Below are 15,428 nucleotides of genomic sequence, written 5' to 3' on the forward strand. Positions count from 1 at the left end.
GATGAAGCAGAAAATTGATGAGAGTGTTGATTCATTTACAGTTCGTTTGCGTATTCAGGCTGAAGGGTGTGGCTTTGGAAATAAGGTCGAAGAGAACGTTAAAGATCAGATAATCGAAAGTTGCCAATCAGCGGTGCTACGCAGGGACTTGCTCAAACGAGGTGATGCGGATCTCCAGGAAGTTTTAAGAGTGGCAAAAGTTTTCGAGACAGTGGCTGTACAAGAAAAATCTTTCGCCAGAGGCGAAATTCCGAATCCGCAGATCAGTGAGGTGAATAAGATTGATGTTAAACCGACTTTCGGTGACGGCAAGAGAGCTCGGTTGACTGATTCGGTGCGAGGGGAATGTCACCGCTGCGGATATTTTGGACATTTAGCTCGAGAGGAGAAGTGCCCGGCATGAGGAAAATTACAATTTACCATTACCATTTCGCGAAGAAATGTCGAAAGCGAAAGCACCCGGAGCCACGTACTTCCAAGCGAGACGTTTCATCGACGGTTGATAATAGTAATGAAGGTACCCGAAATCGAGAATCTACAGTTAACCAGATCGTTGTAGCAGAGACGGAATACGTGTTTCATTTGACGACCACCGACAGCGATGGCGAAGTTCAATGCGAAATAGGAGGTGTTTCGGTTCCAGTGGTCATTGACTCGGGCTCGAAGCACAATTCGCTGAGCGAGTCTGTGTGGAAGCTGATGAAATCGAACAATGTGGTCGTTAGTAGTCAAACACGGGAGGTATCCAAAATTTTCAAGGTTTATGGCGGACATCAATTATCAGTTCTTGGTACATTAACGGCAATCATTAAGCTGAGCGATCGAAGTGCATCGGCCGAGTTTTATGTTGTGAAGGGAACCGGAAAAGTATTGATTGGTCGGGACACTTCAACGGCAATGGGGATTTTGAAGATCGACATCGCAGTGAACGAGATTGACGTGGAGAACAAGGCCGGTTCGTTGAGTACTATCAAGGGCATTGTCGTTGATATCCCGGTAAAGGCAGATGTTGCGCCGGTAGTTCAGCCATATCGCCGCATCCCGGTTGCACTGGAGAAATTAGTAGATAATAAACTGGATGAGCTACTGCGCCAAGGAGGTATCGAGAAAGTGGATGAACCATCTAAATGGGTGTCTCCAGTTGTTGTTGTGCCCAAAGGCGATGACGTGCGCATATGCGTTGATATGCGTCGAGCAAACGAAGCCGTCAGAAGAGAAAATCATCCTTTGCCAACGATTGAGGACTTCTTACCTGATCTCGCCAAAGCAAAAGTTTTCTCAAGGCTCGATGTAGAAAACGCGTTTCATCAGGTGGGTTAATATGATAAAAAATTTTAAATCGAGATCAAGAGAAATAACGACGTTTATCACACGCAGAGGGTTGTACAGGTACACCCGTCGATGTTTGGCATCAATTGCGCTCCTGAACTGTTTCAGAAAATTATGGAACAGGTCTTGAGTGGATGTGAAGGCTGCGTCTACTTTATCGACGACGTGATAGTTTATGGATCCGATCAACAGGAACACGATGAACGTTTGGAAAAGGTTCGTCATAAGCTGCACGTAATGAATGTGAAACTGAACGATTCCAAATGCGTGTATGGTGTGACCGAGTTGAAATTTTTGGGACACATTTTGTCTGCTAATGGAATTCGACCCAACTCAGATAAATTGGAATCCATTCAAAATTTTCGGGAACCTCGCTCCAAAGAAGAAACTCGAAGCTTTTTGGGTTTAGTAAACTACGTGGGGAAGTTTATTCCAAACTTGGCAACCCTTACCGATCCACTACGGCAGCTAACCAAACAACAAAGCAAGTTCGTTTGGAACCATGAACATCAGGAAGCGTTCGATAATCTGAAGAGTTATATAATTAATCCTACAACTCTAGGATATTTTGACGTTGAGGATCGTACCCAACTTATAGCTGATGCCAGCCCGGTTGGTCTCGGGGCTGTCCTTATCCAAATTAACGATCGAGGTCTTCGTATTATTTCATATGCAAGTCGCAGTCTAACAGAGGTTGAAAAGCGGTACGCTCAAAAAGAGAAGGAAGCTTAAGCTTTGGTGTGGGCGGTAGAGCGGTTTCACTTTTACTTGTATGGTCGCTCATTTGAGTTGATCACCGATCATAAACCACTCGAAACAATTTTTAGTGCACGTTCGAAGCCATGTGCCAGGATCGGAAGGTGGGTGGTCCGTTTGCAGGCATACAAGATGACAGTCATATATCGACCAGGAAAATCCAATATCGCTGATCCACTGTCTCGACTTGCAGTGGCATCTGAGGGAAACGGCAGAGCTTTTGAGGAATATGCGGAATATTATGTGAATTGGGTAGCTTCGAATGCTGCCCCAGTTGCGTTGAAAATTTCCCTGATTGAAAGTCAGTCTGAAGCGGATAGTTCGATCGCAGACAGACGTCCAAGCTGAGTTCTAAACTTGTGTAAAGTTTTTTGTAGTAGCAATTCGTAACCAGATAGCGCTACCAGTGACGCCAGCCTCGTACACCAGCGAAAAAAAATGTATTGTAGCGATAAGGTCACCTAAGGAACTAGTGTACAAGTGATTTATAACGCAATTCTCTTTGAACATTTACACAGAATTTTCGATCGATGTTGTTCTCGCTTGGACGTCTGTCTGTGGTTCGATCATATCTGTCAGGACAACGTTACAGAATGGTTCATGGAATGAAGAGGCCGCTCCTTTCAAATTGTTCGAAACCGAACTATGCTTCGCTGGAAAAATCTTGTTGCGTGGAACTCGAATAGTTATGCCTCAAAGCCTAAGACTGCGAACACTTGACTTAGCACATGAGGGTCACCCGGGTACGACGGTCATGAAGCAACGTTTGCGTGCGAAGGTATGGTGGCCAAAAATCGATACTCAGGTTGAAAAGTACGTTAAGGATTGCCGTGGATGCATGCTAGTAGCAGCACCTGCTGTCCCGGAACCGATGAAGCGTAGAGAATTGCCTACAGAGCCTTGGCAACACTTGGCTATCGATTATCTCGGACCACTTCCAACTGGACACTTCTTGTTTGTGGTTGTCGATTATTTTAGCCGCTATATCGAGGTTGAGATACTTAAGAAAATTGATTCGAGAGAGACCATTAAGAGGTTGACTACAATTTTCGCTCGATTTGGTCTGCCGATTTCTATCACTGCAGATAACGGTCCACAATTTGCCTGTGAAGAATTTCGAGTATATTGTGACACGAACAACATCCAGTTGATCAATACCATTCCTTACTGGCCACAACAAAACGGTTAGGTGGAACGACAAAATCGTTCCATTTTGAAAAGACTTTCCATTTGCCAGGCGACCAATGCAGACTGGGAATCGGAGTTAAATAAATATCTGTTGATGTATCGGTCTTCTCCACACTCAACAACAGGTAAGACTCCTTCGGAGATGCTTTTTGGTCATAATATCCGTTATAAAGTGCCTTCCATCAGCCAACCTAGAGAGATTGATGAGGAAGTGGCGAATAGAGATAAAGAGAGGAAGGAGAAAGGAAGGTTATATGCCGACGAAAGACGCAATGCCAAACCAAATCCGATATCTGAAGGAGATAAGGTTTAGTTGAAAAAGATGTCTGAAACAAACAAGCTAACACCAAACTTTGATCCCGAAGTGTTTAAGGTGATTAAAAGGAGAGGCGGGGATGTATTGGTTGCTTCCGAAGAATCTGGCGCTAAATATCGGAGGCATGTGTCTCATCTACAGCGAATCAATACTGCTGAAGCCGATTTGGAATCTACATCGTCATTATCATCAACGGTATTATCATCACTGGCCTCATCGTCTTCGGCATCATCACCATTGGATTCATCGTCGTCGGTGCTGTCATCATCAACAAAACCACCACGTTCCAGTAATGAGGTCGATACATCTGATGCTGCACCAAAGATAAAGAGGACAACACGGCAACCACCATATTTGAAAGATTACTTGCATAAAATTTAAGCTAGTAATAGTGGATGCTATAGGATCTCTTCCAGTATCAGTAAATTAAAATAAAATAAAATAAAAAAAAAAAAAAGAAAAGACAAAAGTAATGTAGTATAGTGCTCTAGCATATTCATAATGCTTGACGGCTCAGGTGTCTGCATATATTGACGGTAGCGAGAGTACGAAGAATAAAGGCAGAAGTGTTTTAGAGAGCAACCGATATAGACGGATTTTATTCTTCTCCCCGACCGCCCTCGAGTCTACACTATACCTTCTATATCTATTTGTCTTGTTGAAGTTGGCTCACTCACCGATCACAAAGCGGCAAAAATGTCACATATTTTATAGCCTCAGCAATGAATGTTTGCATAGCGTTGTTCAATAACAAGTAAGGTTATGGAAAGTAATATTTTCTTACAAATGCTAATTCAAAAAAAATTTCAATTGAAAAATACAAATACTAATGACGGAACTCTAATATCAATATGAAATGAATTTGGATTTCCTCTATACCGCCCGCGGGATGCAACTAGTATTGTCATATTGGACTAAATTCATTTAGCTAGTAAAATAAAATCATCAGTACAGCTCGTTTAACTACCTATTCAAAGATCTGTATGGAGCATTTTGGTTTTCTATTGTCTTTTTAACCCGTAAAGACCCGGGACGGAGCTTGTTTTGTGAAAATGCTCGTTCTCAGTACTGGAACGGCCGATTTGGGAAAACTTGGAATCTTATTCAAGGGGAATAGTTGCTCTAAGTTTTGGTAAAGATGCCACCCCTCTGGACCCCTCCCCGTTTTCGTGAGACGCAAATATGTCTGTTTTTTTTCTAATTTTTCAAACAGATTGAGCAAACGCTGGGAATTTTCATACGTATCAATTGCTCCATGTATCAAATCATGTCAGGTAGATGAAATATGGTATGTAAGAGTGAATTTTGGAGTTTCCAAATTATTTCAGTACAAAATCAAAAAACTACGTATTTTCATAAAAATTCAAACAACAAAACCGTTCTTCAAGTTTTAAGCTTTACATTTTTGCAGTAAGGTCTCCTGAATCCATCCGCGATGAAAAGTTTATTTTAACATGCAAATATTTTGAGAAAAACCAATTTAAATTCACCAAAGTACGTATTTTCATGGAAACCTGATTTTGTCAGTCTCCCACAGAAGGTTTCAACTTGGCTCTTCAATTTTCAAGCTATATATTTTTAGAGTAACGTCTTCTGAATCCAAAGATGCTGAAAGATTTATTCTAGCATGCACAGGTTTGGAGAAAATCAAGTTTTCATAAGAGCTCGTACTTTAGTGGATTCAAACTCGTTTTTCTCTAATTATGTGCATGATAGAATAAATCTTTCAGCATCTTTGGATTCAGAAGACGTTACTCTAAAAATATAGAGCTTGAAAATTGAAGAGCCAAGTTGAAACCTACTGTGGGAGACTGAGAAAATCAGGTTTCCATGAAATTACGTACTTTAGTGAATTTAAACTCGTTTTTCTCAAAATATTTGCATGCTAAAATAAATATTTCATCGCTTATTGATTCAGGAGACTTCACTTTAGAAATGTATAGCTTAAAATTTGAAGAACGATTTTTTTATTTGATTTTTTATGAAAATACGTAGTATTGTGATTTTGTATTGGAATAATTTAGAAACTCCAAAATTCACTCTTACATACTATATTTCATCTACCTGACATGATTTGATACATGGAGCAATTGATACGTATGAAAATTCCCAGTGTTTGCTCAACCTATTTGAAAAATTAGAAAAAAACACAGACATAATTGCGTCTCATGAAAACGGGGAGGGGTCCAGAGGGGTGGCATCTTTACCAAAACATAGTGCAACTATTACCCTTGAATAAAATTCCAAGTTTTCCCAAATCGGCCGTTCCAGTGCTGAGAACAAGCATTTTCAAAAAACAAGTTTCGTCCCGGGTCTTTACGGGTTAAGATTGCATGGAATTATTGGTAGGCTTTTTTTAAATATGCCTGGGGAACCGTCAACCATTGAGATATTGGGTATGCTCTAAATATATGAGATTTGACAGCGATAGCATACACGCTCACTCTGGATAACCCAAAACTGAGTCAAAACCTAATCAGTTTCGCTAAAACCGTATGTACTCAAAATTGAGTAGAAGTTGTTTTACTCATTTTTGAGTACCACCGAATGTTAATGTTAAATGAGTACTTTAAGCTTCAATGAGGGAATTTCGGAAAAATTATCATTATTGACCCAATATTATTATATTTTGCCTTTTTAATGAATTTTATTTAAAAAAAGGCTTATTTCAAGAAATTTACCTTTCTTCGCCGGGGCACGGGAGATCTCTGAATCGATTCGCCGTATATCCGACCAACGAGTCCTGGTGAAAAAGAAAAATTGGCATTAGTTGCAGTCAATTATTTCAAATTATGAATTACCTACCGATAACAACTAACTTCAAACATTTCTATTTCTTCCTTTTTTCAGACGGTTTGCTGTTTGCTTTTAATTGCAAAAAAAAAAATACAAAAACAACACACAAGTACCAGTTACCCAGTTTTGAGGAAATTTGCCGCCATGATCATTTTAATTCTACTCAATTTTTTGACGTCTTCGAACAACTGAAAAATATGATTAAAATTCAACTCAGTCGCTGAGTAGCCCAGAGTGAGCGTTTAGTGCTGTAGAAATCAGGCCTTAGATGCGCCTGTTGCACTGATTTGGTATGCGCTTGTTGCAATGATTTTGTATGTGACGTCCATTATGCGATTTTGCTTTAATTAGCATTTTTGGATGACAAAAAATATGTGAATTACGATTGAAATTATTGAGTGAAAACTCTGTTTGCTTTTTTGAGTTTCTTTATCATTACTTGTTTCGCCATAATCACAAAATAGTCCGGAACAAGGTTGTTAATACGATAGAATATCGTCGATAATCGTCATCGCCGTTACCGATAACGTATGGTATCGTTATTGACGATGACGATAACGCCTTCAAACATTAACGTTATCGGCGAGGACGATAGTCACTAGACGTTATCAGCTCACTAACGTCTTATGCCAGTTTTGTCTGCTGTGGTAGCGATTGGTGTACTGACTTGATCAAAAAGCAGGCACGGGGTGAAGAAGCGTTTTTTTTACTTCGGAGGGTTGGAGACGAAGCATCACTAGGCAACAGGAAGAAATTTTTCCTTATTTGTTTATGTTTCGCTTCTCACCAGGCAAAAAATGTTGGAGTTTTGATTGTTTTAACTTTGGAGGCGCTTTTTGCATTTTTGCAGCACAAATATGAATAGCAAGGTATGTGGCATTTTCATATTTGCATTTAAAATACATCTAAATCATATATCTAATGATACAAAAATTACTCTTGCAGTGGTTGTTGAAAAACAAACGTTATTGTTTCGATACCGTCCAGCAGCTATCGTCTTTGACAATGACGATAATGTCTGAAGACGTAAGCGTCATCGTCGATAACGATAACAGACGGTATCGTTATCGGCGTTTTCGATAGGTTATCGATTAACAACCTTGGTCCGGAAAAACACTTTATTGCAATCGAATTTTTAGTTTCGAGGTTATGTATCAAAATGTGAAAATCACAAAACCTCATTATCTCAGAAACTACACAACCGATTTGAACAAAATTGGTATCAAAAGAACGGGCTTGTTTTTTGAACCATTTGTGAAATAATTTTATAAGGATCGGACATGTGGTTCAAAATTTATGTAAAGAACTGTGTTTCAAAGACTGTTTAAACTCACTCACTGCTTCAGAGATGGCTGAACCGATTTTCACAAAATTAGTGTCATATGGAAGGTCTAGTTGCCCATGAGACCCTATTGAATTTTATTAGTATTGGACTTTAATTTTGTCCGTTATGTATAATAATGGCGAATCAGGCTATGACAAGAAACAGGTTTCTAAGACTGCTTGAACTCACCCACTTTTCTCAAAGATGGATGGACCGATTTTCACAAAATATGTTGCAATAGAAAGGTCTAGTTGCCTGATAAGACCCTATTGAATTTTATTATAATCGGACTGTAACTTTGTCTGTTATGTATCAAAATGTAAAAGTTATGAAACTTCATTATCTCAGAAACTACACAACCGATTTGAACAAAATAAGTATCAAATGAACGGACTATCTTCAGAACCCCTAAATAACGAATTTTATGGTGATTGAACATGTAGTTCGAAGGTTATGAAAAGAAACGTGTTCAGAAAACTTTTTTAAATTCACTCGTTTTGCCAAAGATGGCATGACTGATTTCAACAATCTTAGTTTTAAATTGAAGGTTCAGTTGCTGTATTGGTACCCATTACATTTGATTATGACACTGGATGACAAAATCGAAAAAAATGCTGCTCTAAAGCTCACGTAGTTGCCCTAGAAGGAAAAAGATTCACAGGAAAAGCTATAATTTTTAATTTTTTTTAGTTTGACCTTCGGGGTCACACTTGTGTTGACCAGTGTAATCGTACTTTTATTTTAACTATTATGTGTTAAATTGAAAAAAATATTGAATGTCTATTCTCTCAAAGATTACACGACTTATTTAAAGAAAACATGTGTCAAACGTACAGGTTGTTCCTCGAAATTACAAAGAAACAAAACCCAAAGGCTGTTTAAAACTAGCTGCTTTGATCAAAGTTCGAAATTAGGACATGATATGATAGAAAAACTATTTAATTAGTACAAATATTACGTCAAATTTCAAATACTATGCTCCAATTATTCCTTCAAATACAACATCAATATTCTAAAATCCAAAGAGTGGATATACCTTTATTAGATTATAACTGGCAACAGAAGGATGTTTTCCAGAAACCGGAGGTCGCAAATTCAGATTTCAAAATGAAGTATTGAACTGATTCCTGGCCTCTGAGCATCACCCCGGGTACTGGAAAACTCACATTGCGTAATGTTTTTCCATTTTAGACTGGTTTCCAGAAACCGGAAGCTACTGTCTAGTAATTTAAAATGGCGTCTGAAGATGATTTCTGGCCTCAGGGTATCATACTGCTACCCCAAATCGTATTGGTCATCTGGATTAAAAATTGGGTTTGAGGTCGGATTCTGGCCACTGGGTATAATCCAGGTTTCAAGAACCCATATTGATTGGTATTTGCCCATTCATCGGATGCCCCTCAGAAACGATTAGTAATATCAACTGTGTTAAAGAATTCAAATTAATGTATAAGGAAGAACATTTAATTATAAATTATTTGAAATCTACTAACTAAAGTTGACATAAACAATTTAAATATTTATACGCAGTATATGAGTACAAATCGATTATACCTCGATCAAAAACAAAATCGCATCATATATTTGAAAGGATTTAATGTTATTTGCATGTATATGTGTTAATGTATGTTCATATGTGTGTGAATGTTATATTTTAAATGTTCGGTATAGGTGTGTGAACAAAAACAAGATAATAACTAATCCAGCAGAAATTATCAAAGTGTATTTTTTAAGTGTTGGTGTAAATCTATTTGAACAAATAATAAGTTCGAATGAGAGAGGCTGGGTCTCATCGTTTGAGGAATTAATTTAGGTTTTTTTTTGTTATATTAGTTCTCCCGTTACTTAAATACACCTAATCAGCGCAGCGAATCGCTTTTTTTGACTCATACTGTGAGTTTTCGAGTGTTTGAGAGTTTTCTACTTGCGAGAGGTTTTCTACAGTAGAAAACGTAGAATACCGTTTTCTACGTAGATTACTTACGAGTCCCGAAAAATCGCGTAGAATACCATCCCTGCCGATTCGTCGTGCATTTGCAGACTTTAAACACATCGCAAGGAATCAATGAATTTGGAAAGTTCAAATAGTATGATACCATATTCAAATTATGTTGAGGCCACATATATCTATCAAAGCAGGTATAGTTTCAAATACTCTTTGAATTTTTTTTTTCTTTCCATAACTTTTGAGCCATATATCAAATTGTTATGAAGTTTGTTTTTTGTAAGTTTGAGAGATGACTCGTTCGTATGGCACTAGTTATGTTCAAATAAGTCATGTAATCTTTGAGATAATAGACTTTCTTTGTTTTAATAACAATTTAATACATAACGGTTGCTTAAGTTCGATTATAATCAAATAAAATGGGAACGTATAGGGCAGCTAAACTTCGAAACCAAGTGTTCAATCATAATTCATCAGTTTACCCTTAACTAGCCCGCTCATCTGATAATAATATTGATCAAATCGGTTGTGTAGTTTCTGAGATAATGAAGTTTCGTGATTTTCACGTTTCGGTACATTACAGAGGAAGTTACAGTACGATTACAGTAAAATTCAATAGGGTGTTATGAGGCAGCTAGACTTTTTCATTGATACTAATTCTGTGGGAATCGGGTCAGCCATCTCTGAGAAAAGTGAGTGAGTTCAAGTAGTCTTCGGAATATGTTCCTTTTCATATCTGGATTTGTCCCATTCGTTGTTTTGCTTTCGTCTCGATTAGACGCAAATTGTTTATCTCCGTTTGAGTTCGCAAAATAACAATACACGAGTTATCGTACGGGTGTTTTTTTGTCGATTAGTTCTCGTGCTGCGCAATAACAATAGACTGTTATATATCGGCAGAAACATCTGCACACTGGTAGGGGCAGGCTACCTCGCCAGTGATTCGATACGCAGCTGATATATCAGCAAGAATAATTCTCCCGCACCGCTGTTACCCCGCTAGCAGCACGGACCATCATACGATCGAGCGAGTGGAAGTCAACTACAAGTGGCATCTACAAGGTCGCGTGTAGGACACGGCCACTGTGTCTCAACACAAAGCTGGATCGTCATTGTTTGTTCTGCGGAGACGCTCGATTAATCCTACTATCAGCCGTGAGGTCGTGACTTAGACGTTCGGTGAAGTATTACCTTTAGAATTTTTACTATTATTATCAATATTATTACTATGTTATAATATTATTATTAATATTATTATTGATATTATTATTGTTATTATTAATACTATTACTATAATTATTATTATTATTATTATTATTACTATTGTTATTAGTATTAGTATTACTGTCTTTTTTTTTATTTGATCCATTGTAGATTGAAAAATTGTTTTTAAAATTTAACATCAACTACTTGAACCCCCCCCCATATTCGAATATTTATCGTTTGTGTGCGGTAGAGCGTAACGCTCCCGCAAAATGGACGACATGCAGGTGCAACTTTTCCTGGAGGTGGAAACAAACGGGGAAGCAATTGAAATTTCTCCCATCAGCACACCCCTACCTTCCCCTGTGCCCTCCCCTTTGCCAAGTCCTGTACCAAGAGTACCGGAAGTACGGGTAAAAGCTTACCCAGATGCCGCTGGCGGTCCCTACGTTGTTTTTTTCCGGCCCATAAAGAAGCCATTGAATATTATCCAAATTGGCAAAGACCTGGCAAAACATTTTTCGGCCGTAACCGAGATTACGAAGGTGAGGCCGAACAAACTGCGAGTTGTCGTGAGTAGCTTGAAGCAAGCAAACGAAATTGCTGGCTACGAGCTCTTCACGAGAGAGTATCGCGTGTACATCCCTGCCAAGGATGTAGAAATCGACGGTGTGGTTACCGAGGGGAATCTCACTGTCGATGACATTTTGCGTCATGGAGTTGGCTGCTTTAAAAACCCCTTGATGCAAAGTGTAAAGATACTGGATTGCAAGCAATTGCATTCAGTATCCATCGAAGAAGGGAAGAAGAAATTCCTCCCTTCGGATGCCTTCCGAGTAACATTCGCCGGATCCGCGCTGCCGAACTACGTCCGCTTGGACAGGGTTCGTCTACCTGTACGCCTGTTCGTACCGCGGGTCATGCATTGCCAAAACTGTAAGCAGTTAGGTCACACAGCCATTTACTGCTGCAACAAGGCACGCTGTAGCAAGTGCGGAGGCAATCATGCTGAGAACGCTTGCAGTGGGGATACTGAAAAGTGTCTTTATTGCGAGGGAACTCGGCATGACCTTCCGGCATGTCCCGCGTACAAACAGCGCGAGGAAAAAATTAAGCGTTCCCTTAAGGAACGATCAAAGCGCTCTTTTGCAGAAATGCTTAAGAGGGCTGAGCCACCCTCGACAGGAAACATCTTTTCCTTTTTGCCAACCGATGAGGGTACATCTGACGATCCCGTCGAAGGGTGTTCCTATGCCTTGCCAGAGGGATCTAGGAAGAGGAGAATGCTCAACTCTCCTAATCTTTCTCGTAAAGGTCGTAAGATAACCCCTAGCGGAATGACCAATAAGACAACACAAAAAGGAAGCGGTGAAGAAAAACCGAAGCAAGTACCCCCCGGTTTTAATTTCAAATCAAACCAGGAGTACCCACCGCTTCCTGGGGCACCAAAAACCCCTCGGGCACCCATTTCTCGATCAGAAGACATAAAAGAAACAGGGTTCATAAAATTCTCTGATATTGTGGACTGGATATTTAAAACATTCAACATACCAGATCCCCTTCAAAACATTCTTCTTGCCCTTCTCCCAACAGTGAAAACCTTTTTGAAGCAACTCACAGCAACTTGGCCCCTCATTTCAGCTATCGTATCTTTCGATGACTAATTCGTTGAAAGAGGTTAGGAATTTTGTCACTGTGTTACAGTGGAACTGCAGAAGTATCATCCCCAAATTTGATTTATTCCCTTTGGATGGTTGATCTTTCTCGGTGAAATATACACACTATGTTTGCTTTAACATGACGTTTCGGCGTACTGTTATTCAGCCATCGTTAGATCTAAAATTTTATTTCTCCATTAGTTACACAACACGTACTACACAAATTTTTATTTTCAACTTACATGACAAAACAACATTCTTCTCCCACCAGTGTGGTTTGCTTACTGACCTTTTTTATTATTATTATTATTATTTTTTTTTTTTTTTTTATTTATTACTCATATACCTTCCCTGTGTTGGTAACTTTTAATTTTCTGTTACGGTATGAGATATTGCTCGGATCTTACTCACTAAACCATTGTAGGCTGAGTCCATCCCCCCACATTCGCGTTGCATATTAACCGTTCTCTCGTCACCCACCCGCCGTATGTGAAACGCCTCCGCAATGGTTCTGCTCTCCTGATTCTCGATGCGTTCCAAAATTTTCGTGTTGTCAAAATCAAAATTGTGACCATGATCCAGGTGATGCTGTACTAATCCTGTTTTTGCTTCTTTTTTCCGTATGTCATTTTTGTGTTCATTTATTCTTGTTTCCAACATACGCCCTGTTTGTCCAACATAAACCTTGCCATCATCTGTGCCACACGGAACCTCATATACGACATTTTTTGTTTTCATTTTTGGAATCGGGTCCTTAAGGCGGCTAAATACCGTGTCTTTTATCTTGCCACCCGGTTTATGCGCTAATGTTATTCCCTGCTTATTTAAAATTTTTGACAATTTTTCGCTTAGCCCTGGAATGTAAGGAGCGGAGATAAATCTTTTTTCTTGATTGCTGTTTTTGTCTGTCTGAAGGGAGTTGTAGTGCTTATGTGTTCTTTTTTTAATTATTTTTCGTATAAACCATTCCGGGTACCGATTGCACAGAAGAATTTCCCTCGCTGCTGTTATTGTGCACGGTCTTTGATTTGCATCTGTGAGCTTTATTGCTCGATCAACTAACGCGATCGCTGTGTTGCACTTGTGTGCAAACGGACTTTCTGAATAAAAATCTAAGTATCGTCCATTTTCCTGTTTCGGTGCCCAAATCTTTGTTACTTTTCCCTCTCTTCTGTAAACCATCATGTCTAGAAATCTAAGCTTTTGATTCTCCTCCCTCTCAATCGTGAACATTAATTTTTCATGATAAGCATTAAAAGTGGACAAGATGACGTCAATGTGTTGCTTATTGGCTATACAGAAGCAATCATCCACATATCTACGATATATTTTCATATATATTCCCTTCTCTTTTAGTTTATTTATGCTATCCTGCTCTAATCTTTCCATCACTAGATCTGCAACTACTGGAGATAACGGCGAGCCAATCGGAACGCCGAAATTCTGCCTATAGAAGACACTTCTGTACACGAAGAACGTAGATCCCAATACCAATTTGATCGCCGCTATGAAGCTGCCTTTGTCTATTGGTGTGTGGTCCTCTATCTCGTTCCATCGCTGTTCAACACATTCTATTGCGTAGTCCACCGGTACATTTGTGTATAGTGACGTCACGTCCAACGAGAACAAAACCTCATCTTCGTCCGTCTGCACTCCTGATATTTCGTTGGCGAATGTGAAGCTGTTAATTATGTGTGCTTCTGTTTTCCCCACGATTTTCCCTAGGATGTTTGATAAATATTGCGCCAATTTGTATGTGGTGGACCCAATGGTCGAAACCACCGGTCTCAAGGGCCTACCTGGTTTGTGGATTTTTGGCAGCCCATATATGCGCGGTGGGTTACAGTTTGACACGTTTAGCCTTCGATGAGTGCCAGCGTCGATGTATTTTTTTTTCCCTCCAGTTGTCCAAAATTGTTTTGATTTTTCGCGACACCCTTGCCGTCGGATCGTAGCGAATCTTCTCGTAGGTATTGTCGTCCCTCAACATTTCCTCCATTTTTTCCTCATATTCCTTCGATGACAACACTACCGTTTTGTTTCCCTTGTCGGCTTTGATGATCAATAAATCTGGGTTTTCCTTCAAGAACTTCCTGCTTCTCCCGACGTCCTTGGCAATCCAGTCTTGTTGATGATGGCGTGGTTGATTATTGAAATTTAGAAAGTTGGACATCGCATTGGTTACATCTGCTCGGATTTCTTCCACATTTTTTTGATGTTTTATCACTTTTTCGATTTCTGACAACGTTTCAATGTATGGAAATTTTCCACGATTCGGTACGTTGTAGTTAGGTCCTAGCATCAGTGTACGTTCCAGGAACTCCGGTATCGGTGTGTTGGTTGTATTCTCCACCCAACTCGGTTCAAAACTCATCTCTTTTATTCTCTCCCGCTTCAGCTTTTCACTTTTCCGTATTTCCTTCTCTCTTGTGGTGACGAACACATTTGTAGTTTTGTTTTTCACTAATATTAATATTCGGTTAAAATCTTCTCGTTCTAGCACCCAGCTCAGCTTGTTTCTCCATTCGATCTTCTCCTTTTTTGTTCTCGCTGCTGTCCTTTTGGTGTCTGCTATTAGTATGCTGATAATTCTGATTTTTTGTTTTAGCAGAACTTTTTGCATTTCACGGTGGGACTCCTCGTTTTCTAAATTTACATGTATCCGGTAGTTAAGGCAAGCCGGTATTATTCTGCATTTTCTACAGTTCAGTAAAAATTTTAGACGGTTACTAGCTTTCGCTAGTTTGATGGATGTTTTTTGGTATCTCCGAAGCATTTCTCTACCGTAGCAGCCATATTTGTTCGAAATTTCTTTTTCTAGATGCATCCCGTTCCTTTCCTTGATCAAAATTTCTAGACATGATGGTTTACAGAAGAGAGGGAAAAGTAACAAAGATTTGGGCACCGAAACAG

The 15,428-nt window shown here is 39.3% G+C and overlaps 1 protein-coding gene across 1 annotated transcript; it reads left to right on the plus strand.

Annotated features, from left to right (window-relative positions):
* Nucleotides 1-2,773: 2,773 nt before the first annotated feature.
* Nucleotides 2,774-3,274, plus strand: LOC129728818 (uncharacterized protein K02A2.6-like). The gene has a single exon (XM_055687286.1). It carries the CDS (start codon nt 2,774-2,776, stop codon nt 3,272-3,274), a length of 501 nt encoding a protein of 166 aa, XP_055543261.1.
* Nucleotides 3,275-15,428: the final 12,154 nt, after the last annotated feature.

The sequence above is a fragment of the Wyeomyia smithii genome, chromosome 3, assembly GCF_029784165.1.
Source record: "Wyeomyia smithii strain HCP4-BCI-WySm-NY-G18 chromosome 3, ASM2978416v1, whole genome shotgun sequence".
In the NCBI taxonomy this organism is placed as follows: Eukaryota; Metazoa; Arthropoda; class Insecta; order Diptera; family Culicidae; genus Wyeomyia; species Wyeomyia smithii.

Coding starts and splice junctions, on each gene's coding strand:
- LOC129728818 (XM_055687286.1), top strand. CDS start 2,774: ATGCCTCAAAGCCTAAGACTGCGAACACTTGACTTAGCACATGAGGGT.